Source organism: Nuphar pumila, chromosome 4 (genome assembly GCF_984573655.1).
Source record: "Nuphar pumila chromosome 4, dmNupPumi1.hap1.1, whole genome shotgun sequence".
Lineage (NCBI taxonomy): Eukaryota > Viridiplantae > Streptophyta > Magnoliopsida > Nymphaeales > Nymphaeaceae > Nuphar > Nuphar pumila.
This window is the reverse complement of record NC_143252.1, coordinates 7807445-7825763: the sequence shown is the minus strand read 5'-3', so window position 1 is coordinate 7825763 and position 18319 is coordinate 7807445. Positions and strand designations below refer to the sequence as shown.

Here is an 18319-nt window from a genome sequence, read left to right as displayed (position 1 = left end):
TACTATATTTATTTAATTGAGGAGCTTTGTTATTTTGTAGACCTGGATGAAATGATTGATAATCTGACATACAACGATGCAGTAAATTCACATGAATCGTCAGATTGGAAGGAATCCATGGATGAAGAAATTGAATCCATTGAAAAGAACCAAGTTTGGGAGTTAAGAGAGCTTCCTGAAGAAAGAAAACCAGTTGGTTGTAAATGGGTTCTAAAGAAAAAGTATAAAGCTGATGGAACAATTGATAAATTCAAAGCAAGACTGGTAGCAAAATGTTTCTTTTAAAAGGAAGGTATTGAATATACATAAACCTATTCACCAGTAGCTAAGTTTGCCTCCATTAGGATAATTCTTTCCATAACGGCTTTCTATGATTTAGATGTATGGCAGATGGATGTAAAAACTGTCTTACAGAATGGTGACTTAATAAAATAATATTAAAGTATTGTTTGTACGTGTCAGTGTGACTAAAGTGCACCATAATGCGTGTCCCTATGACCTATGTCTTGACCCCATAACTTCCGAGTAGGGATGGCGGTGGACCGGGGCGGGGGACAAGGTCTCCACCCCCGCCCCATCTCTAAAATGTAACCTTCATCCCCGGTCCACCCCCGTGACAGGGGAGACTTTGGACCTCCACCCCCACCCCGTCTCAACATTCTAATCCCCGCCCCGCCCCGTCCCCGCCCCGCCCCACCCCCGTCCCCGTCCCTGCCCCCTATAAGAAAATCATATAGTCTTCACCATTCACAAGAATACCCACTTCATGCGATTACTGATAGTAGAATCATAGAAAATCCTCATAATGGGCAACCAAACAGTCACATTCCTCTAAATTTGATAGAAAAATAGAGACATTGTTGATATATACGCAAAAATGATGACAAACACAAAGCATTATCCACTTACAATTCAAGTTTATGGAAAAAAAACCAAGCCAATAAAATTTATATTCATAACAGAAAATCAATAATGAAAACAGATCAATCATCTTCAATGGCAACCATAAAGGACCAAATTTGGGTTTCAAATATGACTACTGTTAGCATCAGAACAGCCCAAATGGTACTCCAATTTGAAAACCCATTAAACCATCAGAGAGAGAGGGAGAGAATACCAGAGATGAAGTAACAACAATATGACAAAAAATCCAAGTCCTCCACCAAGAAAGAGGGACTGCAATATGACAGCAAACTGAGATCAAGGCATTAAAGACGGTGAGGTGCTGTGAAAAACTCTCCTCCGTCGCACGCGTGAGAGAGAGAGGCTTGGGGAGGCAGCGACAAAGATGGAAGGAGGGAGAGATGGCGTCGGCCAATGGTGGTCGGTGTCGGCTAACGGTGGTCGGCGACGGCCCGGCTCCAACAATAATGCAGATGGGGAAGCCGGAAGGGAAAGAGGCGACGGCCCGGCTCCAGGGTTAGGATTTAGGAACTTAGGGAGTTAGGGTTAGTAAACAATAAGAGAAAATATAAAGGGGATGGGGGCGGGGCGGGGTCCCGCTTTCCCCCGGTCCACTGCCATCCCTACTTCCGAGTCGCATCGCTCAGAAATGAACCAATAAAAACAAGCATTCCGATCTCCTCTTTTCTCCAGAGAGAGAGAGAGATGGGGAGAGAGGGAGAGAGCTCGGTGGTGGACGCTGGAGGGAAGCCGATCCCGACGTCGGCGGTGTTGATGGCGGCGTCGAAGCACATAGCGACGCGTTGCAGGGAGGAGAACCGCGCATTCCTCGCCTGCAAGAAGAAGGACCCCAACCCAGAGAAGTGCCTCGACAAGGGCCAGCAGGTTACCCGCTGCGTCCTCTCCCTGTGAGTCTCTCTCCCTCTATCTCTCTCTTTTACTTCTCCTCTCTTTGGGTGGTTCCCTTTTCCTTCTTTCTTTCTCACGCACCTTTTCTTTTTTCTTTTTTCTATCTGCATTTCGTTGCTTATGATTTGTTACTCGATGTGTTTCTTCTTCTTGGATCTTGTTTTTTCTTTCTTTCGAATTTGAGATGGTGGTATTTCTCAGATGGTGGTTTTGGTGTTGAGGAACGTATATCTGTTGTCTCTTTGTGGCGATCTTTGAGTAGTCACTGCAGAAAAAGCTGTTCACTGATTTTCTTTATTCTTTTATTTTATTTTCTTCTCTTCTTTTTGTATTGCTGGAGGATGTGAAAAAATGGTAGAATGGTCGGTTGGTATTTGGGGATTCAAGGAAGAAGTACTTCTAATCTTGTTGAATCTGCAATGTTGTTAGAATATGTTGGTTTGCTCTTGTAGTCCTTTTCGTAATTGATCATTACGTGCACTTCAGTCATGGAAAAGGTCTTGTGTGGATTGCGGAAATTGCACTGTTAATTGGGAACTGATGCCAGTTACGAGAAAGCCATAGAAACCCCCATTCAACTGCATTGTTTGGTAAGAATTGTGTTGCTCTCATCGAATGAGCTTCTTGCTTTTTGTTGATTGGTGTTCTCTTTTTTCTCTTTAATCTGATTATGGTTTGTTTCTGTGATTAGATATGAAGTCCTCTTAGGGGAAAATGGTTGGAATTTCTAGCAACCATGTATGTAAAGATGATTGGTGACTTGATAGCATAAGCAATAAGGCTAATCTAAAAATGATGAGGTTTTACTTAGCACAATTAACAGAGGTGAGAGATATCTGCAAACAACTCTTGATGGCATTCAGGACTATATTCTCAAAAGCATGGGCACAATTAAAACAGGTGCAACGTGGATTTTTCCTTCTGAGGAAACATGCGAGAGATGTTTCCAAACTACTCTTGATGGTTGAACCCATCATCTAACTAGACAATATCAAATACTTAACGGATACATGATAGAAGCCTACTCTTGATGATATTATATTATTTCAAACTATGTTTGCCTCAAGACTCGTTTCTTACCAATGAATCACTAATACTAATAAAAGAATAGTTGGCAACTGAATAGCCAACTCAATGTTCAAATACTTGTGGATGGCAGGCCTCTGATAAAGCATCTTCCAATGCTTGGCACTTTGGTATTTCTCAAGATTGCTTTCCAGATGTTGTTCACATTGTACACAATGTATAAGGTCATACACATAGCTTCCTCTGGAGCCTGTACTATCTCATGGGCCTTCTTCATCTCCATGTTGTACAACAAACCAGATTAAGTTGTAATGCAGTTGAATATGTATCCTAATACCAAATTGGCAACAGCTGTAGGTACCCCATACATCCCCATGATGCACGTATGCAGTTAGTAATCTCCCAGGTTAAAACAAAAATGTCAAACACAATGACTTACATTTGACTAATAGATAGGACCCTATCGAAGCAACTTCAAAAACAAATAATCATTCTACTAACCCCCAACTAGTATGCTCCCATTTTTGTTTAGACTCCAGCTACAAGCAGACATGTACTGCAATGTGCCTTTGGGTTACCGAAAGTGCCATAGGACATAGGAAAGCACACTTCCTCGAAGTGCGTTTTGGAAGCGCGAAACGTGGTGCTTCCGAAACATGTTGAGAAGCCAAAAATAAATAAATTGGGAGCTTCCTAATTTAGGGGAAGCTTTCTTTCCCTTCTTTTTTTTTAATTTTTTTTTGTGTTTTCATTTTTGTTTTTCTTTCTTTTTTCTCTTTTTTCACTTCCCCCTTACTTCCTAGATCGCTTCCAGTTCGCTTCCTAAATCGTTTTCAGTTCGCTTCTCTTCTCGCTTTCGAGACGATTCCTGGTTCTCTTCTAAGTTGTCCCACGCTTCCCGCTTCTTAAAATTTTAGAAGTGCCTCGCTTCCCGCTTCCGCTTCCTGAATCGCTTCCCCGACTAGCAACTCTAGTTTAGATCGATATGAAATTATTACTCAATGCCCATTCCATATTTTCTCCTTGGTTGATTGTAGGAACTATTAAAATAATATATGCAGCTTCAACTTCTCTCGGTCAATGTAATTTGAAAAAGTGAATACCCTATTCTTCTATATCTTGATTGTCTAGGAAAGCATTATTGTGCAGGGGTATTGGTTGGGTCCCCATATTGCCTTACTTAGATATTGGGAAACCTGCAGTTTCGGCATGAATGTGTATCGCCTGTGAGCTCTCCAAATACTGACTATCTCTTCAGGCATCTCAAGAAATACTGTGGAAGATAGAGCAAAGAAGAGACTTTAGCTTTGGATTGGTAGATATCTTTATTTTTGATAGGCAGAATTACCTTATTAAGACATGTTTTAAACAACATCCATCCTACTTGTTTTCCTTATTGCTTCTTCTATCAAAAACTGAAAAGAGGGGATTGGGCAAGTTTTTGTGACCTTCCTTTTGCTAGGTGTGGGTAAAGGGAAAAAGATGCACTTGATAAAATGGTGCAACATTACATTTCATCTTGATCATCAGGGCCTCGGAATTAGAAGGTTTGCTTCCCTAAACAAAGATTTTGTGATTAAATGAGAGAGGTGTTGTCCTCTGCTAACAATTTCTGGTCGATCCTCATTAGAAATAAACACAGAGTTCAAGGTCACCTTTTTCGATGGGACTGAAACTCTAACTAGCTTCAAATACTAGGGAATATTGGAAGGCTGGTGCAGAAACTTACATGATTTCAAAGACAAAATTCAGTTGTGATGCCAATAAAACCTTACTCTAAATGGATCTTTGGGCTATTGATGGTACCCTAAAGACAAAATTCCCTAGCCTTTTTCACCTTGTGGTTTACAAGAGTAGCACAACAGCTGAATGCATGTCATACGGGACATTACTTTTAGGAGTCTTTCACAATTTGAGTTTGATGACTGTATTTCACTAAACTAGATTCTGGGAATGCACATTCCCAATGATATTTAGGACTATGTTACTTGGAAATGTACATTGGATGGATGGTTTACTATCAAATCTTGTTTCCAGTCATTGTTAGAAGTAAGCATTGCAAATTTTCCAAAAAAGAAAATATGGGGTTATCATCCTGGCCCCACATCAGTTTCTTTTGCATGACTGATTGCTTTAGAAAATGTGTAAAGGCAACACAATCTCAAGAGGTGTGGTTTCCGCCTTCAAGTTAGTGTTACTGACTGTCACCGATATTGCCGATATTTTGAATATATCGCGATATTATAGGCAATTTCAAGCTTGCCGATAATATCGGGAATATATCGTGATATCTTCAAAATATCGGCAAATAAAAAAATATTGTGATATTTTTTGAGTTATTTATTTATTTTTTTAATTTTAACTTTGCATTTCCTATTTTTTGTTTCTTTTATATTTTAAAACCTTTAAAACACATTTATTTATATTTTTGAATGAAAATTAATATAAAACTTATTATTTTCTTAGATTTTTTGTTGTTATTTATATTTTTTTCAATTTTTTTATCAGCTTTTTGAAATTCTCTCAAAGAAATACCCTCACCAAAAAATTACCTTTAACGATATAGGTGACTATGATGTTACTTGTGTGAAATGAGTGGGAAAACAGTTTGGCACGTACTCTGATCATGTGACTAGCTTGGAAGATTGCTTCAACTTGTCTGGCTAGATTGGAACCTGCAACAATGAAGAATTAATTCCTTCAGGCAAATATTTGTGGCTCATTGGGCCAGGGTTAAAGGGAAGATAAAAGCAAATTTGGATGATGGTTTTTTTCTAGCTTGGTGGTATCCCTGGATGAATGAAACAAAAGAATCTTTTATGGGGTTCAGGAAGATGCAAGGCTTTTACATATTCAGATCCAAGCTCAAATCCTGTTATACAAGCAAAACAGATGGAAACACTCAGATATTTCATGGATTGGGTGCAGCAGATTAGGGGATCTTGCCATCCTTTCTAAAATGCTATAAGCTGATTTTATTTATTTGTTTTTGCATCATTGCATCTTTTTTGTCAACTGTTCTCTTTTTTACGACTCCTTGTCACCTCCTCTTTTTTAATGAAAGTCTTTACTTTCCATGCGGGAAAAAAGAAGCTGCCTATCCCCAATTTACTAGCCATTCTCATCTCTTTCTGTTCAATAAGTGAAAAAATGGAAAATCTTAACAGAAAATAATCCTTTCGAGCCCATTAAAAGGTGACACATCATACCCACTACCTGATACCATCCTGGTTCTCTCTTGAACTCCCCCAGCACCTGAGCTAACCTTTTCAAATACCAGAAACCACCCTCTAATGAGAACTCTTTATGCAATTACTCTGCATCCCATTAGTACATTGCCCAATATTGATTCTTGTTAAATTTTCCAACCACTTGCAAGGAAGGCATTGTTCATGAGACCACTCCCTTTAATCTCCAAGTATCCTAGGTTGATAGGGCTAACATCTTTCTCTTGCGAAGCAAGATGAGCTGATGATTACCCCATAGTTACCAGGAAACAAAATGGATACGAGAAGTGATGCGTGATGTGGAAGCGAGTGTTAAAAATTAATATGAAGCGGCATGAAAAATGAAAAGGAAACACAGAAAGAAATATGAAACACTAGCGGAAGCAAATAAGAAATGACATGAACACAAGTATGAAACAATATAAAACCGACGTGCAAGCTTGTTGTAAAAGGTTGTATTATTTTTTAATATGAAAAACATAGGAAGTGAGGGAGAAGTGAGTGGGAAGTGACTAGAAGCGAGAGGGAGACATTAAGGAAGTGAAAGGGAATCAATTTGGGAAACGAGGAGGAAGCGAGCTCCTCACTAAAAAGAATTGACTTTCCCATATTTCGGAAGCAAAATTCCAAAGTTTCCCCTCCTTTCAGGGAAGCGAAGAGTTTCCCACTTCCTAAGCGAGCTTCTCCATGTAGCAAAAAGCTTCCGGTAACTACGGATTACCCTTCTAAAAGAAGGATTAGAGGACTTTGGTGAGGCCCTTCTTTACTCCTCTCAGAATGCAGTACAACTCAATAACATACAAGGGATGCTTAAGAGAACATGCCTAATAAGCATAACCCAACCAACCATGGATAATCATTTTGCATACCAGGGCTAGGTCTCCATACAAACTCATTCTTCAATTGCTAACGAGCCTCCATGGAAGCTGCCTCTGATAAGGCCTTGATGTGAAGGAATTGTCGGAATAACTGATGAAGATAGAGAGTGTGTGTGTAAAGAAACTTGTATAGTGGTTGGTAGGTGTAACCTAATGTGCACTTAGGTCTACGACCTCTGTCACTCAATCTGGCCCCATAGATGTGTTCAGCTTGTTTTATTTGCTAAGGATCACACCTTGGATTGTGTCTGTTGAAGTAAAATTATAATTTTTTGAGTCATGGAATTTTGGTACATTGAGGGCCATTGTTTTTGTAGCCCTTGAACATCCTTCTTACACATAGCAACCACATGATCCAGAACTTGTTTTTTTACTAAACAAGCCATGTAGATCATATCTATAGGTTTTTTTTCTACCATCTGAATATTTGATTGGACAGTCCAAGCACACAGATGCACATGCACAGTGAAGGCTAGGTCTCCATACAAACTCATTCTTCAATTTCTAACCAGCCTCCATGGAAGCCGCCTCTGATAAGGCCTTGATGTGAAGGAATTGTCGGAACAACAGATGGAGAGAGAGAGAGAGAGAGAGAGAGAGAGAGAGAGAGAGAGAGAGAGAGAGAGAGTAAAGAAACTTATAGAGTGGTTGGTAGGTGCGTATTAATGTGCATTTAGGTCAACGACCTCTGTCACTCAATCTGACCCCATAGATGTGTTCAGCTTGTTTTATTTGCTAAGGATCACACCTTGGATTGTGTATGTTGAAGTAAAATTAATAATTTTTTGAGTCATGAAATTTTGGTACATTGAGGGCTATTGTTTTTGTAGCCCTTGAACATCCTTCTTACACATCTCAACCACATGATCTAGAACTTGTTTTTTACTAAACAAACCATGTAGATCATATCTATACGTTCTTTTTTACCATCTGAATATTTGATTGCAGTCCAAGGTAGATGCACACAGGTGCACATGCCCAGTGTGTTAAAATACATGTAATCAATATATATATATATATATATATATATATATATATATATATATTCAATCATACCCGATAAGGGTATTCCTGTAATTCTGTCCAATAGGGGCATTGCAGTCTTTTTTCATTTTTCATTTTTGTTTTTCTTTTCCTTTTTCTTTCTTTTATTTTTTTGTTTTCTTTTTCCTAAAAATGCATTTAATGCATTCACATTGGGGGTCCCAACTAAGAGTTGTTGGGCCTCCCAATGTGGTCTCTCTCTCTCTCTTACTTTTCTCCCTCTCTCTCATCCCTCCTTGCCTATAAATAAGTGGGGTATCCCCTTTGTAAAGTATTGGCTTCTTCAAGCCCTTTCTTGCATTTATAAGAATTTATGTTTGCAAGCCATTGTTGGCTTTTGTGTATGTCCTTTTTGGACTTGTTCTTTTGCTTTCTATGCGTGAATGTCCATTGTAGGACATTGTTTTTATTTTTGCATATTTCATTACATGGTATCAGAGCCAAGTGTATGCTCTTGATTCTTGATATAGCTAGTTGACTAGTTATATTTTTCATTTTGTATTTCTCTTTCTTGGTTTCTTGAGTTTTAAAATGGAAGGATAACAAAAGATTGATCTCTCCTTCAAACTTAATGGTTCCAACTACATGATGTGGGCCGCTGCCATGGAGAACAACCTCAAGGGTAAAAAGCTTTGGGGATACGTCATGAGCACTATTCCGGAACCGCAACTCCAACTCACCAAGATGGATGGTGATCAAGAAAAAGCTCTTGAAGGAAATATCCGCATGAAGGCCATTGAAGATCACCAATCTAAAGTGGAAGATTGGGAAAACAAACATGCAAAAATTCTTGCTTGGTTCATGAACAATGTGGAGTTCAAAATTTGCGCCAACATTGCTAAATTTTGGATGGCAAATGAAGCATGGTTCTTTATGAGAGATATGTATACTAAAAAAGACCTTGCTCGTCAATTCTTTCTCCAAGAAAAAATCTGGACCATTAAGCAAGGGAAAATGAGTGTAAGTGATTACTTTAGCACCCTTGGACCCTTATGGGATGAGCTATCTCTAGCAGAACCAAAGTGGGTTTCTAGTGAAGATGTGGAACTAAGAAGAGAACAAATGAAAAAAAAAAACATTTTTTTCAATTTCTACATGGGCTTAGGCCCGAATATGAACAAGTTAGATCTTCCCTACTTCATAGATCTAAGTCTCTTTCTTTGGAAGATGCCATAGCCGAAATATGCCAAGAAGAAACTCGTTCTGGCATGATTAAGGGAGGAGATGAGGTTTTGGCCGTGTCTAAACCCGACAATCATGTGAAAACCTATAAGCCCCCACACTTTGGGAGGCAAAATAACTATAATGACAACTATAGAAAAGTCATTTGCCATCATTGCCAAGAACCGGGTCATATAAGACCTAATTGCCCTACTCTAAATGAAGCACCAAAAAGTAAAGTTGCTTCCGTTGAAGAAATTACTCAAAAGAAGGCGGAGACTATCAAAGGGAAGGAGTCCTTCTCTCTTGCTCAACTATCGAAAGCACTTTAAATTCTACTCAAATCGCCATCAACTTCGGGTGCCGCCATAGCTTCTTCTTCTCCTCCAGGTATGTCTTCTTGGATTCTTGATTCTGGAGATTCCTTTCATATGACCCCTCTTGAAACTGGGCTTTCCGATTTGTGTAATAACTCTAAAAACTCTTATGTTTCAACCGCCGATGGTACATCTTTACAAGTAAAAAGTTTTAGAACTTTAAATTTTTTCAAAGATTTCTTTGTGCCAAACGTAAGAGTGGTGCCTCAACTTAATTTAAATCTCCTTTCTGTTTCTCAAATATGTGATCATGGATGTGAAATCTTCTTCTCAACTAATGATTGCTCTATACAGGATTTTTCGGTCTGGGAAGCAGATTGGGCAAGGCCATAGGAGGGGAGATCTCTATTACATGAGCAACTTGAAACTTTCCACTAACTCTTTTTGTAATCATGTCCAAGATAAAAATATTGAAACTTGGCACCAAAGACTTGGACATTCAAGTTTCTCAAAAATGTACTCCTTTCCTTTTAGAATTTTTTTTTGTAATGAGAAACATTTTGTTTGCAAGAATTGTATTTTTGGAAAAATGAAATTCACTCCTTTTCCAAATAGAACTTTAATGTCCAAAAGACCTTTTGAGTTAGTCCATTCGGATGTTTGGGGTCCTTCTCCGGTCATATCGAAAGGAGGATACTCCTATTATGTTATTTTCATTGATGACTACACTAGATATGTGTGGATCTATTTTCTCAATTTAAAATCCGAAGTCTTTGACTTCTTCAAGAAATTTCATATGATAGTCAAAAATCAATTTTCAAGTAATATCTCTACTCTTAGATCCGATTCGGGTGGAGAGTATCTATCAAATGAATTTCAAAATTATTTGGAAACAAATGAAATTTGTCATCAAAGATCATGTCCTAGGACTCCTCAACAAAATGGTCTAGCCGAAAGAAAACATAGACACATTTTAGAAACCATTAAGACACTTCTTATTTCCAAAGAAATTCCAAAAAGTTTTTGGGCCGAAGCCGCTTTAACTTCAACTTGATAAATAGAATGATATCTTCATCCCTACAAAATACATCTTCATATGAAAAATTATTTGAAAGAACACCCGATTTTAATGGTTTAAGAATTTTTGGGTGTAAATATTTTGTTCTTACATATAAAAGAGATAAATTATCTCCTAAAGCTATTGAATGTATTTTCTTAGGATATGGAGAAAATCAAAAGGGTTTTAGATGCTTCGACCTTAAAAATAACAAACTATATGTGTCTAAAGATGTAACCTTTTTAGAAAATGAAAATGGTTTTGACAAAACTAAAGATATTGACGAAAGCAAATATGCTTTCTTATTTGATCTTCTCTCTCAAGAAGATGTGACTCCTCAAGAAGAGGAAATCTCTAATGATTTGTTGAATGATCTAGAGGATATTCTTCTTAGCAATGTTGAAAATGAAAGTGATAGACCCATCCAAACCTATGTTAGGCATGGTCAACAAGTTCCCATGAGTGCCTTAGAAAAATACTCTCAAGGGTCCAATATAGAAGAAACCTCTTTAAGGAGATCCAGTCGAATCTCCAATCCTCCTAATAGGTTTGTTTTCTATGAGTCTCTAACACCAAAGTATAGAGCGTGTCTAATTGCGTTACACTCTTTTCATGAACCTTCACATTATAATGAAGCAAAAAACATTCCCTAGTGAGTTGAAGCCATGAACTTAGAACTTAGTGCCCTTGAAAAGGCAAAAACTTGGGAAATAACCTCTTTACCCACTGGAAAAAGATCTATTGGATGTAGATGGGTCTTCAAAATTAAAACTAAAAGTGATGGGTCATTACAACGCTATAAAGCCCGGTTGGTAGCAAAAGGATACGCTCAAGAATACGGTATAGACTATGAAGAAACCTTCGCTCTAGTAGCTAGGATGACTAGTGTTAGGACTCTCATTGCGGGTGCGTCGGTTAAAAAATGACTTATTTATCAATTAGATGTTAAGAATGCATTCCTAAATGGTGAATTAAATGAAGAGGTTTACATGGATCCTCAACCAGGAGTATGTATTGGTGAAAATAAAATTCTCAAACTTAAAAAGGCATTATATGGTTTGAAGCAAGTTCCAATGGCTTGGCATGATAAATTTAGCAATGTAATGACAAGTTTGAATTTTCGCTCATGCTATACTGACACTGCTTTGTTTGTGAAAAGTAGAGGGTCTTCAGTAGTTATTCTACTACTTTATGTTGATGATATGATCATCACTGGAAGTGATGAGCAAGGAATCAATGATATTAAGAAAGTTTTAAAAGAAAATTTTGACATGTCTGACCTTGGTTTCTTAAGATATTTTTTAGGAATTGAAGTAGCGTACTCTCCCCGAGGGTACATTCTCTCTCAAATGAAACTTGTTGCTGACATTTGTTTCAAGTCTGGCATCTCCGATGATAAAAAGACAGAAACCCCTGAAGTTATCAATGCAAAGTTAAGGTTGGAAGATGGAATGTTCCTCGAGGATCCTACTCCCTACCGCCAACTTGTTGGGTCTTTGGCCTACTTATCCATCACTCGGCCAGACATAGCTCATGCAATTCACTCAGGCAGTCAGTTTCAACATGCACCTACAACTGTGCACATGAGTGCAGTCTTAAGGATAGTCAGATACATCAAAAACACCATAACTAAGGGAGTTTTTCTTTCCTCTTCGTCATCACTTGATTTAGTTGCTTATACCGATGCTGATTGGTGAAGAAATCCCAATGATAGAGTTTCAACTACCGGGTTTTGTGTTTTCTTAGGTGACTATGATTTCTTGGAGATGCAAGAAGCAACACAAAGTATCATTGTCCTTAACAGAAGCGGAGTATCGTGCAATGACCACTACAACCATGGAGCTTGTGTGACTTAGAAGTCTTCTCAGTGATATGGGCATAAACATCTCTATTCCTTCGAAGATGTGTTGTGACAACAAAAGCGCAATCTATATCGCAAGCAATCACACCTTCCATTCGCGTACTAAATACATCGAGATGGACTGCCATTACGTTCGTGATGAATACCTAAGAGGAACCATAGCTCTGCCTTACGTTACATCCGAGTACTAGTTGGCGAACTTCTTCACTAAAGCCCTTCTTGCTCCTTGTTTTATATTCCTTCTCAATAAGCTTTTGGTTATATCCCCGTAAAGCTTGAGGGGGGTGTTAAAATTGATGTAATCAATATATATATATATATATATATATATATATATATATATATATATATATATATATATACCCGATAAGAGCATTCCTGTAATTCTGTCCCATAGGGGCATTGTAGTCTTTTTTCATTTTTGTTTTTCTTTTCCTTTTTCTTTTCTTTTTTTCTTTTCTTTTTCCTAAAAATGCATTTAATGCATTCACATTGGGGGTCCCAACTAAGAGTTGTTTGGCCCCCAACGGTCACAATTGTGACCGTTGGGAGCCCAACGCCACCTTGTTGGGCCTCCCAATGTGGTTTCTCTCTCTCTCTTACTTTTCTCCCTCTCTCTCATCCCTCCTTGCCTATAAATAAGTTGGGTATCCCCCTTTGTAAAGTATTGGCTTCTTCAAGCCCTTTCTTGCATTTATAATAATTTATGTTTGCAAGCCATTGTTGGCTTTTGTGTATGTCCTTTTTGGACTTGTTCTTTTGCTTTCTATGTGTGAATGTCCATTGTAGGACATTGTTTTTATTTCCGCATATTTCATTGCACAGTGCACTCCCACCAATTAACTGGAACCCATGAAGGAACTGCTGAAACTAGTCTTTGGTAAACAAACTAAAATGCGTCAGATATAATATAGTGTGATGGATGATGGACGTAGAACTGCCAGAAGTCTAATCAGGTAAAAAGGTACCAATTATTCTACTAGGCAGGTCCAAGGTTAGTAATGATAATGAACTGGTGGTTGATACAAGGACATCAACCCTCTTTTGCTTATTTGTACAGATGAAGCTTATATCTTGTCAGAAGCCCATTGTGATAATCATGATGGCAACATTAAAACAGGTGTGCAAAAGCAGATAGCATGGTCAGCTGCAGGTGGAGACTATGTGGAGAACTCAGGCAACTCTCTTAACCATACTTTCCTGACTGTCTGGGTTGAGATGAAAAATGAGAAATGCCACATTAAAATCCTTCCATTAACCTTTCCGTGTTAGAGAATTATGGTGCTCTTAGTTTGCTGCTGATGTACTTCAATTGCGTGAGCTGCATAATTGGGAGTTACAGGAGACAGCATTCCACAAACCTGAATTTGTTATCCATGCTAAAATCTTGACATGATTTATTTTGCGTGCCGAATTTGTCAACATCTACTACATCATGTATAAGAGCTTGCTTCATCCCTCCTCATCTGTGAAGAAGCATTTACCCAGACCTTCCCTCTTGGCGATACAAGTGATACTGACATGATTAACTTTCATATTTTGATCAACAGATTATCATAGCCCCTAGGATACAAAAGCCGATAATATTTTAGTGCAAGTTTAGAGATGCTTTGCCGCCCCAAGGAAATTTGGTGAGTTCTATCATATATAACATCGGCAGTATAACGTACCAAACACAGTGCGGGTATGCCTTGGGTCGGGTCCAGCTCAGACCCGACCTAAACTCAAATTTCTCGACTTCCCTCTTTTTCTCTCTTTGGTCTCATCTCGTGTTCCATTTTTTGAACTTGCCGTGTTGTACCTGTTAAGACATATGTAATAATACATCTATATATATAAATATAGATGTAAATTCACCATAATACCCGATAGGGGTATTATGGTCTTTTCACAAGTACCCAATAGGGGTACTTGTTTTATTCCTTTTATTTTTCTGATTTTTATTTTTTGTTTTTTTATTTTTAAATGTTATTTGGGATACCGAAAAGGGCCCCCACAATGGAGTCGTTGGGGCCCCCAACGGTCACAATTGTGACCGTTGGGGGCTCCCAACGACTCTATTGGGAGCCCCTTTGGTCTCCTTTTCTTATAAATAGGGGGAACCCCCCTTGTATGAAATATTGCTCTGGAGAGCTCCTCTTAAGTAATAGTGATATTATTTTTCATGTGTGTAGCCTTTTTATAAGACCCTTCGTATATCCCTTAGTGGATTTCCTCTCTTATGCTTGTTGCATTTGTCCGTGTGGGACATAGTAAATGCTTTAGCATTCTTGGATTCTTCCGCATATTTCATTACATGGTATCAGAGCCATACGATCTTTTAAGGTAAAATCATGTATCTCTCTACTTCCTTTTTTTTCTCACACCTCCATTTTGTAGCAATGGAAGTCAAGATCGATCTATCATTAAAGCTCAATGGGAAAAATTACATGATGTGGCATCCACAATGGAGAATAATCTCAAAGGCAAGAAGCTTTGGGGTTATGTAATGGGAACCGTTCCAGAACCCCAACTTAAGCTCACAAAGATGGAAGAAGATCAAGAGAAAGCACTTGAAGGCGATGCTCGTCTCAAGGCTATTGAAGATTATCATCACCAAATGGAAGATTGGGAGATCAACCATGCAAAAATCCTAGCATGGTTTATGAATAATGTTGAACTTAAGGTATGTGCAAACATTGCAAAATTCCGCCGGGCAAATGAAGCTTTGTTTTTTATGAAGGGTATGTTTACCCAAAAGGATCTTGCAAGAGCTTATTTTTTGCAAGAAAAAGTGAGAACCACAAAACAAGGTGACATGAGCATACAAGACTATTATAGTGCTCTAAATCCTTTGTGGGATGAATTGGCTCTTTTAGAGCCTAAATGGGTGTCTATGGAGGATGTGGTACTAAGACAAAAACAAATGGAACAAGATAGATTGTTTTAATTTTTATTTGGGCTTCGTCCCGAATTTGAACAAGTTAGATCCTCACTTCTCCATAGATCTACGTTTCCTCCCTTAGAAGAGGCTATTGCCGAGATTACTCAAGAAGAGACTAGGCATAATATAGGTAAAAGCATAGATGAAGTTCTTGCCGTATCTAAACCCGACAATCATGTCAAAACATACAAACCACCTCATTTTGGTAAGCAAGGGAGTGGTGGAAGAAAAATGATTATATGTCATCATTGTTATGAGCCGGGGCATATTAAACCCGTTTGCCCAAAGCTAAATGGAGCATTCAAGCCAAAGGTGGCTTCCGTTGAAGAATCATCCACCAAAGAAGATGACGGCAAGAACGGGGATCTCAAAGATACTCTTGGACAAATCTCCTTGGCTCTCCAACAAATTCTAAAGGCTACTTCTTCCACTTCCGGTGCCGCCATTGCCTCATCATCACCTCCCGGTACGTACTCTTGGATTTTAGATTCCGGAGCCTCTTTTCACATGACTCCTCATGAAAATGCATTAACCAATGTGCACACCAATTCAAAAATATCTTGTGTCTCTACGGCCGATGGAACTTTTCTCAAAATAAATGGTGTTGGAACTCTTGATTCTAAAAATGTTCAAAATTTCCTTGTTCCAAAAGTTAGAATAGTTCCAAAATTAAATCTTAACCTCTTTTCCGTTTCTCAAATAGCCGACCATGGATGTGAAATATCTTTCTCATCCCAAGGGTGCTTTGTGCAGGATCTCCGGTCCGGGAAGCGGATTGGGCAAGGCCATAGGAAGGGAGACCTTTATTTTATGGATAACTTAATGCTTCCAAATACCTCATTTTGTACTTATGTCCAAGACAAAAATATTGAAACTTGGCATAAAAGGCTTGGACATCGAAGTTACTCTAAAATGTATCTTTTTCCTTTTGGACACAAGTTTTGTAAAGAAAAAGATATCAATTGCAAAGATTGCATTTTTGGAAAAATGAAGTCTACTCCTTTTCCTATCAGAACCTTTATGACAACAAGACCTTTTGAATTGGTGCATTCCAATGTTTGGGGACCATCTCCGGTTCTATCCAAAGGTGGTTATTCGTATTATGTTTCTTTTATTGATGATTATACTAGATATGTATGGATTTATTTTCTTAACTTTAAATCGGAAGTTTTTAACTTCTTTAAAGAATTTCATGCAAAAGTTCAAAATCAATTTCAAAGTCAAATATCCATTCTTAGATCCGATTCAGGTGGAGAGTACTTATCAAATGATTTTCAATCATATCTAAAACAACATGGCATTTGTCATAAAAAATCTTGTCCAAGAACTCCTCAACAAAACGGTCTAGCGGAAAGAAAACATAGACATATTTTGGAAACCACTAAATCCTTACTCATTTCTAAAAATATTCCTAAAAGTTTTTGGGCCGAAGCCGTGTTAACCTCCACCTATTTAATCAATAGGATGCCATCTTCAAAATTGAACAATATCTCTCTTTATGAAAAACTTTTCAATATGACACCCGACTACAATCGTCTTCGTATTTTTGGGTGTAAATGCTTTGTTCTTTTACATAAAAGAGATAAATTGTCACCTAAAGCAATAGAATGTGTATTTTTAGGATATGGTGAAAATCAAAAGGGCTATAGATGCTTTGACCATAAAAACAATAAATTATTTGTCTCCAAAGATGTGACCTTTTTAGAAGATGAAAATGGATTTGAAATATTGGAAAAACCAAATGAAATTGAATATATGTTTATCAATGATCTTTTAGAAGATTCAAATGATGACTCTTTGAGTCATCCGGAAGTTTTAGAAAATACTCATGATTCTCATGATAATGATGTATCACCAACTAATGGTGACAATCTCCAAGTATACACTCGGCGTGAGGAAGTCCAACCTATTAGTGCTTTAGAAAAATTCTTGCGGCTTAATGAACCCCTAGAAGAAACCTCCCTTAGGCGTTCTTCTAGAGAATCAATTCCACCTAATAGGTTTGTCTCATATGAAACTCTCTCACCTAACTATAGAGCTTGTCTAATAGCCTTGCATTCTTACTATGAACCTTCCCATTATAATCAAGCAAAAAATATACCTCATTGGGTTGAAGCAATGAAAGTTGAACTAGATGCTTTAAATAAGGCTAAAACTTGGGAAATAGTTCACCTTCCTCCAAATAAGAAAGCTATAGGATGTCGATGGGTCTACAAAGTCAAAACAAAAAGTGATGGTTTCCTAGAACATTATAAAGCTAGATTAGTTGCTAAGGGATATTCACACAAATATGGCATCGATTATGAGGAGACTTTTGCCCTCGTGGCTCGCATGACAAGCGTTAGAACTTTAATAGCGGTAGCATCATCTAAGAAATGGCCTATATTCCAATTAGATGTTAAAAATGCCTTTCTTAATGGTCGGTTGAATGAAGAAGTATATATGGACCCTCCGCCGGGAATTAGTGTTAACCAAGGTCAAACTCTTCAGTTATTAAAAGCTTTATATGGTCTTAAACAAGCCCCTAAGGCTTGGTATGATAGATTTAGTGCTATCATGTTATAATTGGGATTTTGCTCATGTTATGCTGACACTGCTCTTTTTGTTAAACGTGCAGGTAATAGTATCATCATCCTTCTGCTTTATGTTGATGATATGATCATCACTGGCAATGATGAAGTGGTATTCTTAATGTTAAAAATATGTTAAAACATAATTTTGATATGTCTGATCTGGGTTTTCTCAGGTACTTTCTTGGTATAGAAGTAGCATACTCTCCTCGAGGGTATATATTGTCACAGATGAAGCTTGCTACAGACATATGTTCCAAATCTGGGATTTCAGATGACAAAAAGGTGGAGACTCCCGAGGTTATCAATGCTAAACTACGACTGGAGGATGGAGTTCTGCTGGATGATCCTACGCCCTACAGGCAACTCATAGGCTCCCTCACCTATCTGACTATCACCAGGCCGGATATTGCTCATGCTGTGCACTCTGCAAGCCAATTTCA

At 38.1% G+C, this 18319-nt stretch overlaps 1 protein-coding gene across 2 annotated transcripts in view; it reads left to right on the top strand.

Moving 5' to 3' along the window:
• Positions 1–1599: 1599 nt before the first annotated feature.
• LOC149839234 (NADH dehydrogenase [ubiquinone] 1 alpha subcomplex subunit 8-B-like) overlaps positions 1600–18319 on the top strand; it is a 47313-nt gene continuing 30593 nt past the window's right edge. Inside the window, exons 1-3 of one of the 2 annotated variants that reach the window (XM_090002393.1) lie at positions 1600–1811; positions 2299–2402; positions 2504–2857. In XM_090002393.1, coding sequence (XP_089858519.1) covers positions 1609–1811; positions 2299–2353 — 258 coding nt within the window. In that variant the 5' untranslated portion in view covers positions 1600–1608 and the 3' untranslated portion in view covers positions 2354–2402; positions 2504–2857. Of the gene's footprint in view, positions 1812–2298; positions 2403–2503; positions 2858–18319 lie in introns of those variants that run through there. The other variant, XM_090002392.1, reaches the window with a different exon arrangement.